This window comes from Austrofundulus limnaeus, unplaced genomic scaffold (assembly GCF_001266775.1).
Source record: "Austrofundulus limnaeus strain Quisiro unplaced genomic scaffold, Austrofundulus_limnaeus-1.0 Scaffold44, whole genome shotgun sequence".
Taxonomy (NCBI): Eukaryota; Metazoa; Chordata; class Actinopteri; order Cyprinodontiformes; family Rivulidae; genus Austrofundulus; species Austrofundulus limnaeus.
This window is the reverse complement of record NW_013952446.1, coordinates 1716770-1729449: the sequence shown is the minus strand read 5'-3', so window position 1 is coordinate 1729449 and position 12680 is coordinate 1716770. Positions and strand designations below refer to the sequence as shown.

At 36.9% G+C, this 12680-nt stretch overlaps 1 protein-coding gene across 1 annotated transcript in view; it reads left to right on the top strand.

The window, feature by feature from the left end:
* Positions 1-12680, top strand: part of LOC106517096 (type II inositol 3,4-bisphosphate 4-phosphatase) — a 127730-nt gene that overhangs the window by 109780 nt on the left and 5270 nt on the right. Inside the window, exons 7-8 of the mRNA XM_014007802.1 lie at positions 1561-1630; positions 6696-6843. Coding sequence (XP_013863256.1) covers positions 1561-1630; positions 6696-6843 — 218 coding nt within the window. The remainder of the gene's footprint in view (positions 1-1560; positions 1631-6695; positions 6844-12680) is intronic.

The window sequence follows — 12680 nt, the reverse complement described above, 5'->3', positions numbered from 1 at the left end:
ATCTGACGTGACATGTTCGTACGAACCCTTTGTACAAACAAAAGTAAGAGAAATTTAGGATAAGAATACGAACATGTTCTTGCATGAGGCCCAATGGTTTTGAAACAAACGAGTCAACGATTGAATTAAATTTAATTCTGTTTGAAAACCTCCCAAATATTCCAAACATTTATAAGTACATAAACCTGTATTATTCAAGGGCAAAAAATGTTTTGTAATTCAAAATAGTTCAGTGCCATTCAAACTGGCTCTCTCCACACAGTCAGGGAAAAACAGTCATTATCTTGCTTAAACAAATTCTGGACAGAAAAATTAGTCCAAAAGCAGCCTAACTCAAAACCAAATAAATAAAAAATAAAAACAACTTTTCCTTTTTTAAAATCTTTGACCTTAAATTATCAATCTGTAAATGACAGTTTTGGCATCTGTACTTTTATCTTCCTTGTTTGTGCTTCTAAACTCAATCCATGTTCTGTAAACTTTAGAAATGTATAAAAAAATACATTTTATTTATTTTATGTCAAAAGCAAAATCTAATATGAGACACTGAATCTCCTTTTTTTACTGCCTATATACATTTGTCTTAGTATTCTGCTACACATCCATCAGCACAGGTTTGGAAGAATGCCAGCATATTTGCTTTGGGATTAAAATCTGAAAAATCCAGATGAAAATCAGTGTCTGGACAAATCATGCAGTTCCAGTTTTGAAGCACGAGATGATCGCTCTGCTTGTGGAGTGGGCGTAATTTTGCTGCAGTTGTGTTTTTAGCTAACCAGCTTCTGTCCTGAGAGGACAGAAAACTTCTGAGGCTTCACAGTGACTGGGGGGGGGAGGGGGGGGGGGGACTTGGAGGGTTTTTGGTTTTTCAGCTGTTGTTCACGAGTTCATGTGTAAGAAAGGTTTGAGAATTTGTAATTTAGAAACAAATCTGTCTCAATAAATCATAACATTACAGAACGGTGTATGATGCTGCATTTTAGATACTTTCTTTCTCCCTGGTAGCCTCGCTGAAATAAGAAATAATCACATGTAAAATAATTATCAGCCTGTTGCCTGGCAACACAAATGCAAATGTAGATTAAAATTGTGTGGTTCCCTTATTAGAAAGGTAAGACTATTATCTGTACGCTACATACTGTCCTGTTTGGCAGCTTGAAGATGTGAGATGAGGCTCCGTCTGTCGGTTTCGGTGGGGTTGAGTGAAAAGAAGTGACATTAAATTATAATGCTGAGGTGCAGAAGCAGGTAACATCTTTGCAAACTTAGTGGCAGTGACGAGACTACCACATGTCTTTTCAGCCATTTTACCCACTCTCCACTATAGTGAAAGGTTTAGTGTTTTTATATCTCGCTTTGTTTGTGTTGACAAATTGAATCAAACTACTTGTGTTTTACTGTGAGAATACAGATTTATCACTTGTTGTCTTATCTCTGAGGAAAATACTGAATCATTACTATTGTAAAAGTGTTAAAGCAAGAACAAAGCCATAGTTGGAGTAGAATCAAATCCTTTAGTAGAATCAACATATTGATATTTGTTTCTTGCTTTGTCACTAGTGTCCCTTGGTTTGTGATTCTGCTCACCACTCCTGCACTGACAGAGAAGATCACCCACTAACTGGTCCAGGTATGACTCACACCTTCTCATTTCTTCAGGCATTGCTGATTGCCTGAGAAAACGTGCCCTCTAATGTCTGCTGTAACTTTTAAGCTGAGTCTTTTAAAAAGGGTTTTTTAATTGATTGAGAACAGTATAAATTCATCATGTAAAGGCCTCAAATGAAAGCTGAAAAAAAATCAGGATTTGTCTTGACATGATTGAAGCAAGTTTTACTATTTTTCATCATGAGAGCTTCTTGATGTCCTCCATTTCATGTGTATTAAACTCCCCTGGAGCAACCTCTCCATGCTGAAGATTTGAAAGAATCCCTGAAGCTTCCTAATTAACTGTTTGGAAATGTAAGATGTTTTGAAATTGGGTTATTTAAAAAGTGATATTATTTGCCTGCATTTTAACGTACCTAGCTTTAAACATTCCTATTTTTTTTTTGATTGAGTTTAAGAGGTTTATTATTATTTTTCTTTTTTTAAATGCAACATTTTGACAACCGTGATGTCATAGCCCTATTTTCACTCTAGGATGTCCTCTTCTTCTGTTGTGTTCACATATTTCAGTATGCAGATTTTATGCTTTATCTTGTGGGTTTTTTTACAGTGACATAATCAGGCTTAGCATTATTGCTACAGCATTTATTTATTTATTTATTTATTTATTTGTTTATTGTAGGGCCAATGACATTGTTTAATTTGAAATGCCAAAACAATAGATTTGGGAAAACTGTGCTTTGTGTGGACGAGGCCCTAGGTTGTTCAAAGAGCTATCTATAACAAATAAGCCTAATAATTAAACTATTTATAACTTTTAATTTTTCACTTTCTTTTCACCTCTATGCATTTCTTTTTTAAGAATTGAACTTTTAAATGATCTGAACTATGGTTTTCAAAGTATCCAAAATGTTCTGTCTTTTACACATACAGTAGCCTAATAGGTATTTGACAGTTTCCCCTAATTTACACTAGATGTGGTCCGACCTTCGCAGCAAATATGTAACCCTTATAATCAATGAGAGTGTTTACACTGGCTCCACACAGCGGAGCAGCTCGACGGTGAGTGGACGGCGATCCTCCAAAATTAGATTTGATCCTACTTTTGCCGGACACTGGAGCTGCTCCGAAGTACCTTTACAAAGCTCACATCACACCAACACGAAAAGGAACAAGCACAACCTCTGTCTTTTCAAAATAATTCACCAAAGGCAGATTATTTTTGTCGAAATCAGAGCTACATTAATAAATACATGGATATATTTATACACAAATGCTGTCAAAATGTATCGTTCTGTTTAGGAAGCAGATGGCAACATGAAGCATACAGACACAATTCACAGGGATTTTATTTTGAAGTCAGAAGTTTCAAAAAGACGACAGGTGCCGTTTCAACTGTATTTGGAGTCTGTCTTCCACAGAATTATTTTTGCTCTGACTTCCACTTTTATCACTGGCTTTATCGCACAATCTTGCATTTCCTGCACACGCTTCTTGGACCCCCTCCGTGTTTCGCACTGGACCGGACCTGAATGTTGTGGACACTGTATAAATTGGGGCGCAAACGACAGCTGTGACCTGCAAACTGCAAAGCGCAGTGGAACCGCATCCAGTGTAAATTAGGGGTTAGTGTCTATGTTACTTACAGATAGATTTCCTACAAGCTATGTGGCTACACAGAGAGTTAAACCACTTGATTATAAAGCGAAAGAGCCGTGCAAAAATTGCAATGTTTTAGTGAAAAAAAGGAAAGGTTTGTAAAGGTCACCACTTGTACTTTGGTAAAACTCCAGAGTTTCTGTTCAGACGAGAAAATAGGGAAAACACTTTCCCCATGAATTTGTTCTCTTTTCATGCAGATGTCAGCCTCCTCCCTCAGCTCCCCGGCAGCCCTACGCCTGTTGTTATGGTGTCGTTGTCACTTACAGTTTCTGCTGTGATTAAGCAGTGAAGGCCAGCGATGTTTGCAGGTGCACATCTGCAGCCTGTCAAAAACAATCCCTTCCCTGCAGATACCACCAGACTGAGTAATGCAATTTGGTCTTCCACGTTTATTACCTTTCAAAATGAGTGTGCAGCAAACAGTGAGGAAACGAGCCCACACGCGGCACGGCTCAGGAAGTCATTTTCTTAAGAGGTGTCTGGTAGGGAATCTGAAGCGTCTGATTGGTGGTCAGATTAGTGTGGCTGCGGGAGGGAGGAGTTCAGGGGTTAATCCGCTTCTCAGACGGCACTGGAAGTCAGCAGCTGTCGCTCCTGTGATTAAAGTTCTCTTCCCCTCTCGCCGATTCCCTTGGTCACCCTTATTTTCTCATCATCCTATTCACTTTGTCTAATCCGCATGCCCACAATAAATCTCATTTAAATACAATTATGTGCCTTTTTAGGGGTCATTCTAGGGCTAGTCTTAAGCATAATCCTCATTAGTTTCAACATCATCCTCTGCAGCACACAAAAATAATAAGCCTTTTTTACAGTCTGTTTGCTTTACAATTATTGTTAAAGGACCCATCTTTTCGATGAGGTTTTTAATTCGCAGAAAATAGTGTTTCAAAAAAAATAAATTGGTCTCTCTTTTTAATAAACCGTAAAATACACAACAAATAGTATGTGGCTTTGAAAGAAGTAAAATCTTAAAAACAAGTTGCTATATGAATGAAACATGAGTAAAGGCATGTTTTCAGTGGAGGTTTATGGACTTTTTTAGATGTTGAATTAAAAGGATGAATCTGTTATTTATTGTTTTTTTAATATCTAAATGAGCCTTATTATACAGTGTAAAACAATGCACTTTAAACGGCTCCCTTATTACATATATACATGTTTATTAGTCATTAATAAATAGTGTACCTACTGTTGTACACTTTATAATAGGGCTCACTTTGATAATTGTGGATATGTATAACACAGTAATACAGTACAATATTTTATGTAAAATATGCATTTCCAAATCATTATTATGCTTACTGTTGAATATAGCACCTTTAGATGTAATATGTTCTTGAACAGATTTGGCTCACCATTTTGCAAGAACCATAATTTTTTTCTCTTAATCGTCCTTAGTTAATGCATAATAAACCTTTATTAAGGATTTATAAAGTGTTCACAGATGAATTAATAACCTATGTATAAACTATCTATAAGCCATCTATAAGGGGAGCCTTATTGTAAAGTGGTACTGAAAAGGATAATTAAAGTTGATTCTCTGTTGCTCTTACCATACCAAAATCAAAGATTACTGAGAAATTCAAATTTCATTGTCTTGACTTGAAAGTTGGTCAGCTGCCATGAGGAGAATGCACTAAATACAGATCCACTATTTGGTAATGCTTTTTTATGGTACCCTTATTACCATGTAATTACAAGGTAATAAAAATGTTATTAAATATAATTACTACATTATTACATGTAATTATGTGGTAATTACGGTACAAAAGAAAAACTACTGTTATTAAAACTACATTTATTGGGTAACTACAATCAAATTACTATTCAATAGTAATTCAACACTATATTTATAACCAAAAGAAGGCAACTAAATTTTGGGGTTAGTGGTTAATTGCAACAAAATATAACTTTAAAACTGTCCAAATTWCYTACTACTTATTTAGGTGTTACATAGTGAATTGTAATACATTACCAGGTAAGTGATACATTACTGCAGACAATTAATTACATAGTAAAATTGAACCCTAGTTACCATCTAATTACATGGTAATAAGGTAGTAATTACAATTTGATTACATATTTTATTACCTTGTAATTACATGGTAGTAAGGGTACCGTAAAAGAAAGCGTTACACACTATTTTACATGCTACCTTTGGGGCCACATAAAATGCCAACAAGGGCCAAATTTGGTCCACGCGCCGTGAGTTTGACATGTGCTTTGGGATACAATTCTTACTACATAAATCACACACTCCCACTGTGAAGCTGTGAACTATTTCTCTACACTGTGTATAATTTCATTAAGAAGATTTTTTTTTCAAAGTGATCTTTAAGTTAGGAACACACTGGGATCATTGTAGGGTTTGGGATCTCGCTTACAAATACTTTGAAATGTAAATAGGGATAAAGTTGCAGAACAAACCCCCGACATTCCTTTCCCCAACCTTTTGAAGAACAACCACTCTTCTCCCTGAGCTGCAGATACTTCAACATTCAAGCACAAATTATACAGCAGCACCAGGATTAATGGTAGCGTCGCTCTGACACACAACTTGTAGAAAGATGACAGTTTGGAGCAGAACCATGTCTAATAGCTGAAAGACGGGTTCGTTGTGGGCACAGATTTCTCTGTGTTGTCAGTTGGAGAGGAAGCACAGGTCTTATTTTTTAAATTAAAGCCAAAAACATTTTCCTGACACACGTTTGACCAGCGTGAACGAAATTGTCATCATTTCACCTCGGGTGATTCGGCTCCATCTTATTGAGCNCCCCTTGACTGCAGCTCTGCTAAAGGGAAAGAAGTAGTAAACACTGTTCAAGGCTCACAGCTTTCTTGGCCTCTGCTGCAAGCATGCAGATAAGAGTATTAGAGCTGTTTTTCATTTCCAGCCCTTCAATTGCTGCTATTAGATTCTGTAAAAATGAAGAAAATGCTGCTGCATATGAATTGGTTCTGATGGGAAAGCTGGGCAGCGGGGTTAGGAACCAAAACTTCAAAATAATTCTACGTCTTTTTACTATTCTTGCAACAAATAAACATTTAAAATGGAAATGGAGGCAATAATGAGGCAGAATGAAGTTATTTTGATGTGATTTTAAGTCCTATGTGCAGACATTGAATGAGAGAAGAAAGCTTGAAAAATGAGAAGTGCCTTATCTACAGCAGACACAATTATTGATTATAAAGTTTAATTTGTGCTTCATACCTTCTGTGACTTTTAAAGACTCGTACTTTTTAAAACCCTCTAGTTCTGCAGTGTCCTTGAGGTGGGCAGCTGTCAGTCCTGGTTTACATATTCTGTCTACCTTTTTTATCAAACCTCAAAAGGAATTACTTGGGAATTTCTTTGGGGAGAACGTGATGTGTTTTCTGCTGCGTCAGACACATTAACACATCTCTCCCTCTTTGCTCCTCAGTGTTCAGGAACCCGGTATGCAAGGTGTACCGATTTCAAACAGTGGACAGCAAGTGGATGCTTGTGCGGGAACAAATGGAGGAGTGCACGCTGTCGTTCAGCATCCCCAAGCAGCTGCTGTCGCTCTACGTTCAGGAGGACAAGAGCAGGTGAGCTGTTGTGGAGCCTGTAAATGTCATTGGCACATTTTACACTGAAGTGATTGGTTTATTTAAGGTATTTAAATAAAGCCATTTAAAAAATTAATTTTACACTTTATAGATTTGGACATACTTAAACGTATAAACCCTAAAGAATAAATAAAATCTTTAATGCAGCTGAAAGCAAATCTAAGTTCTAAGTTGTGTGCTGCATTGGTTACTGGTTGTTTAAACTGTGCATTTTGGCCTTTTCTCTCTGGTGGTGAGAGAGGAAAACGCCATTTTGGCCTTTCAATGAGGAAACAGAGCCTGGGGACCCAGCGCTCTCCAATCTCTGGTGCTGAGGTCACCGATGTGGTTAAAAAGCTCCTCTGTGGCAAGACCCCGGGTGTGAATGAGATTCACCAGGAGTTCTTTAAGGCTCTGGATGTTGTGGGGTTGTGTTGGTTGATGCAATACAATATTGCATGTACATCAGGGGACAGTTCCACCGGATTGGAAGACAGATTGCTGCCACCATGACCCGACCCCAGATAAGCAGAAGAGGATGGATGGATGAATGGATGGATGGATGGATGGATGGATGGATGGATGGATGGATGGATGGATGGATGGATGGATGGATGGATGGATGGATGGATGGATNGATGGATGGATGGATGGATGGATGGATGGATGGATGGATGGATGGATGGATGGATGGATGGATGGATGGATGGATGGATGGATGGATGGATGGATTGAGCTGAGAGTCATTTGCAACATGCACTCTGAGGGCTAACAGATCATACAAGATCTTTGCTTAAATACAATATCTAATGGTGCAGTTTAAGAGCTGACTCCAGTAGTTGTGATACAGTAAAAGCAGGTCCGCATTCAATGTAAATTAAGAAGTTTTATCTGCAGACTGTACAAACAATCTGAATACTTACAAATTAGTAGTGTTCCGATTTTGATATACTTGTTCAAAATGCCCTGATACTCTGAACGTATCAGGACATTCATTCATTTACCGAATGTGTTACATTTTACAGCCATCATATTGGGGCGGCTGTGGCAGAGTGGTTAGGGTAGTCGTCCTGGAACCAGAAGGTCACCGGTTCAATCCCCTGTCCAGCTATCTCAGTTGTTGTGTCCTTGGGCGATATACTTTACCCCTAATGCCTCTGATGTGTGTCCCATCAGTGTATGGCACTGTTTAGTCTCCATAGTTGATTGTACACATTAGCTTTGTAGGAGATCTGGTAGAGTGCTGAGTGAATGGGTACATGAGGGCGCAGATTGTAATGTGAAGCACTTTGAGTATCCTGGTTGGATAGAAAGGCGCTTTACAAGTACAGTCCATTTACATGTCAAGTTTGTTCTAAACAAAAGAAATGTTATTGTGTAAGGTTAACTCAGTAAGTTCTCGGTATCTTTACTTTTAGTATCCATGCTGAAGTACTCGTGCTTGTTTAAGAAAAACTCCTGACCCCCAATACTTCCAAATTGTCCATTTTTTTTTATCTCAAATGACTCTCCCATGGATGTTGACATTGTCGACCTGTATTTCCCCATTGCCTTAGTTCTTTCTGTAAGAAAACAAATGAATGGTTGTTCACAAATTTTCCTGTAAAATTTAATTTAAGGACAAAAAAACCATCAAAATGAAAAGAATCATTGTGATTTAATTTTAGTTTTTGGTTTGATCAGTCTTTGTGATAAAATCTCTTTGCAAAATCCAACATGATGGTATGCTAATTCTTCAATGACCGCTACTTTCATGGAAAATTTATTCTGTAAATCCTTACCTGAAAATGCTGTCCCATGTGCAATTTTTATATTTGTAAAATTTAAGCATCACCAGAATTTTTTGTTTGTATTCTGTGTACTTTTTATGCTCCAATTTTTCTCCAATAAGATAAAGTAGTTTTATGGTTGAATGGGAATGTTTGTAAAAATTACAATTTTTTCAACATATTTTTGTCTATAAACTAAAGATTGTTTGCTGCACTTGATGTTTACTGAACCAGTCCCTTTCAGATTTTTATATTAGTAAGATTCTTTTTTTGTCAATAATAAATGTTAAAGAAGTTCCTCTACTGAAGAACCAGTCCCTGGCAGTCATGGAACAGTATGAGATTCAAACAGCACAATGAACTTCATCCAAACTATCGCTTCCTCGCTGTACTGTATTTTTAAACCAAATAATTCAAATAACTTAAATATGTTAATCAGTTGTAAATGTATATGCAGGATATACACAAGTATATTTAGTAATTACTTTCTACGGAAAAAAATCACCTGCTTTTTTTCTTGGCAGGACGTAAAAAGAAAACATTCAGTAAAGAAAATGTAGGCCAAGACAACGGAGGACCGCTGTATTACGTTCATACCTAAAGTTCCTCTGAACAACCTGTCTCATCATCCTCTGTCATTCTAACTGAAAACAGTGCATGTACACTTTAATTGCTCACTTCATGCTGTGTGTTCACAAACACCAGACGGGTTAAATGCAGAGGTCAAACACAAATAAGAGATTTGAGAGCCTAACTGCAGGGAAGTTTAGTCCAGCTCAAACCACGTAGGAACAATGGTACAGAGAAAACAGGATGCTGTTTCGTCTCTTTCCAAGTGTGAATTACCAAGTACATTAAAGATCCCCGTCCCTCAGGCCTAAGCAGTGTTTGTCGAGACAGATTACTCTGCCTGTTTTCCATGGAAACCCTTTACCTACACAACATACAAACAAACAAACCCATCCAAACGCTCACAGCTTCACATTCATTCTTTATGCTTTAATAAAAGAGTGATCATTAAAATGATGCAGATATTAGGCTCAGTTTGAGAGTAAGGAGATTTTGTTATCACTAAACGGTTCACACTCAAGAACACATTGACATACAGAAACATCACAGTGACGGTCAGTGAGCTGTTGTTGAGAAATTCACTGTTGCTGTGTCATTTATCAAACAGGAGGAATCCAGTCTAACACCAAAAACAGGCTCTTTGTCTGAATCTTTAACTCTGATATCTGTGTAGATTCACAGTGATTTGCTCTGAAAATCTGATCATTCCAGTTAAATTTAAGTGAATATTTATGACATAAAGAGCATAAACACACATCATTCTCTGAATCTTTATTTACATAAATAATAAATAATTTCCTAAGCTTTGGAGTTTAAGCAGTTCTCCTATAATCCTCTTTAAATGTTGTTGTTGTTTTTTTCACTGCGCCTTTTTTATTTAGCCTCCATTCTGTCAGCTGAGTTCACCATGGTGCTGGCTCAGGGTTTTTAATGATTCCGTCAACGCTGCAAAGCTCTGAGTGTAGCATCAAGATGGTGGTTGGCAAAGTTCCTTTACCTCTCCGAGATAATCTCAAGTTTCTTCTTTCTGTTTGTGAGCTTTGATGTCTAAACTCCCTCTCTAATCTGAGTGAGTAAGCGGAGAGCGAGCTGTTTTATTTAGTCTCCTCTGCGATGATGCTTTGACTTCCATATGTTCTTTTTTTTTCCTTTTTTTTTGGGGGGGGGGTAATTTATGTGTAACAACAATCAGTACAATATCAGTGAATGTGTGGGTGTTCGAATGAATAAACCTCATTCATTAAAGGCTGCCAGGTTTTGCATTAGGGGAAAATGTAAGTTCTTTCCTTTTATATGTTTAAGTGTGCGGTTGGTGTACAAAATCTGTACAGGTCACCAGTCCATCACAGGGATGCATGAAAATTAACAAGACCCTTCACACTCAGACACATTTTATTAGTTACCAATTGACCCAACATGAATGTTTCAAGCCTGTGGGAGGACAACAGCACACATGGAGAAAACGACGCATGCACAGGATGAACATGCAAACTCCACAAAGAAAGACTACAATCTCCTGCAGCAGCTGCAACCTCTGCAATGTGTCATGCATTATTATCTAAAAGACTATTCCACTGAGAATGAGACATTCAGGCCCAGCATTCCTTAAACATGTGCATATTGCTCACCTTTTTTTAATGCCAGCGTTTTAGATTGAAATATTATATTGAGAACAGATGATGTAATATTGCAAGTTGCTGTGCTCAGAGTATGTTGTGAATGATTCAGCTACCACTTCATCAGGATTTAGCTCAGTTTCTGTAAAACTGACTGAGTTATATCCTTTTTTGTCTTTGGCTAATGCTGATTTGTTGTTTCAGCCACCTAAGTTAGTACTGGCTCCAAAGTGAATGAGTTCTAGGCGTACCTCCATTGATTACTTTCTAAGAGTTTCTTTAAAATCTACAGGTTCATGAGATAATGTACGTATCTTTGCTAAAATACAGACCAACAGTCAGAGGTGTCAAAAGTATTCACATTCATTTAGTAAAGTGTTATTTTACTTCAAAGAAAACGAGAACCAGGAAACACAGAATTAGACTTGAAGATTAAGTGCAAGAAATAAAGCCATAACTGGACCAAAATACAGACTGTTTATTCAGGATTTTGGCCCCAAAATCAGGAAGTCAGCCCATATTTTAAAAAAAATCTGGGCACACCTCAGAGGCAAGATGTCACATAGATTGGGAATATCTTCCCTATCCAGTGGCCAGACTCCTTTTTTACAAAAATCTCCAACCTGATGAGAAAATAACTATGTGGTGCTCTGTTTAGTGATAGGCATTTGTGAACTAATGTATCATTTAAAAGTATGTTCTGTTTGAGAAGACCATGACATGAGTCATTCATAGTAGATTGCACATCAATTAATCACAGTTTAATCATAAAGGTAAATAATTACACAAGCAGGTTATCATAAAATGGCCTAGTTCTCTGGGTAAAAACAAGAATGTGTAGTGCATTAAAAATCAGTGTTAAAAACGTTTTTTTTTTTTACATTATTCAGCTTTAAGTATAAATACTAGAGTTTAAAAATACTTTTGTATAGGTTGAAGTAACAACTCAAGCTTTTTCTTCACATAAAAGGCTAATAGTACTGGTTTTAAAAATAAAAGTAATGTTGGCTGCATCACAGGGTGTTATAGTGCACAACCCCACCTCAGTAAGTATAGATTATCAATGTGTACTTAAGTAAAGAAATGGATTTTATTACTGCACCTCTGCAAACAGTTTGTATATTCTTAAACTATATTTGCATTAAATATTCATAGTATTGTTACATCACTATTGTTTTTGTCTTATTATCTACAAAGGTTTTTTTTTTCTTTTCCTTGGCTTCAGTTTGTTTGTGCTCCTTTCAAACAATGCTTCACTGATTAGAAAAAAATATTACGTCCCTGTTCTTCGTTCTTTTGCTGCATCTCTGTAACTAAGCAAGCTGATATTTGTTTGATGGCATTTTGTTATTTTTGTCTTGTTTTTACAACTAGATAATAGACTAGACTAAAACCATGCAGTGTCTCAGGGGACAGTTGAGTCACAGACTCTGAGAAGTTTAGTCTGAGGATATAGATTACTGTGACTGGTGGCATTTGTTTCTTTAAGATCATGGAACATGCTATTTCAGTCAGACAATAGGAGCATATTGGCCCCTTGATTATTTAATGTGGTCCATTGGTATTAGTAGCTACTTCAAGCTACACGGTAAGTGGATTTTCTGAGAACAATACTTTTGATTGAAACCACGGAGAATGGTCGTGTATTCATGTGAAGTCTTCACTTCCCGAGAAACAGATAATATCTTGAACGCATCATATCATGGCCCATCAAGCTTCAGCCTTCAGAGAATAAGGACAAGATTGTAGATTTTATTTTTGTACTTCATTTTTTTTCAGATGTTTTTTTACTTATCTTCTAAAAAATTAGAGTTGTGAAATTTTCTTATTTGGCAAGATGAGACTGTGAAATGTGGCTTTTATTTCAAATAAACACATAGAT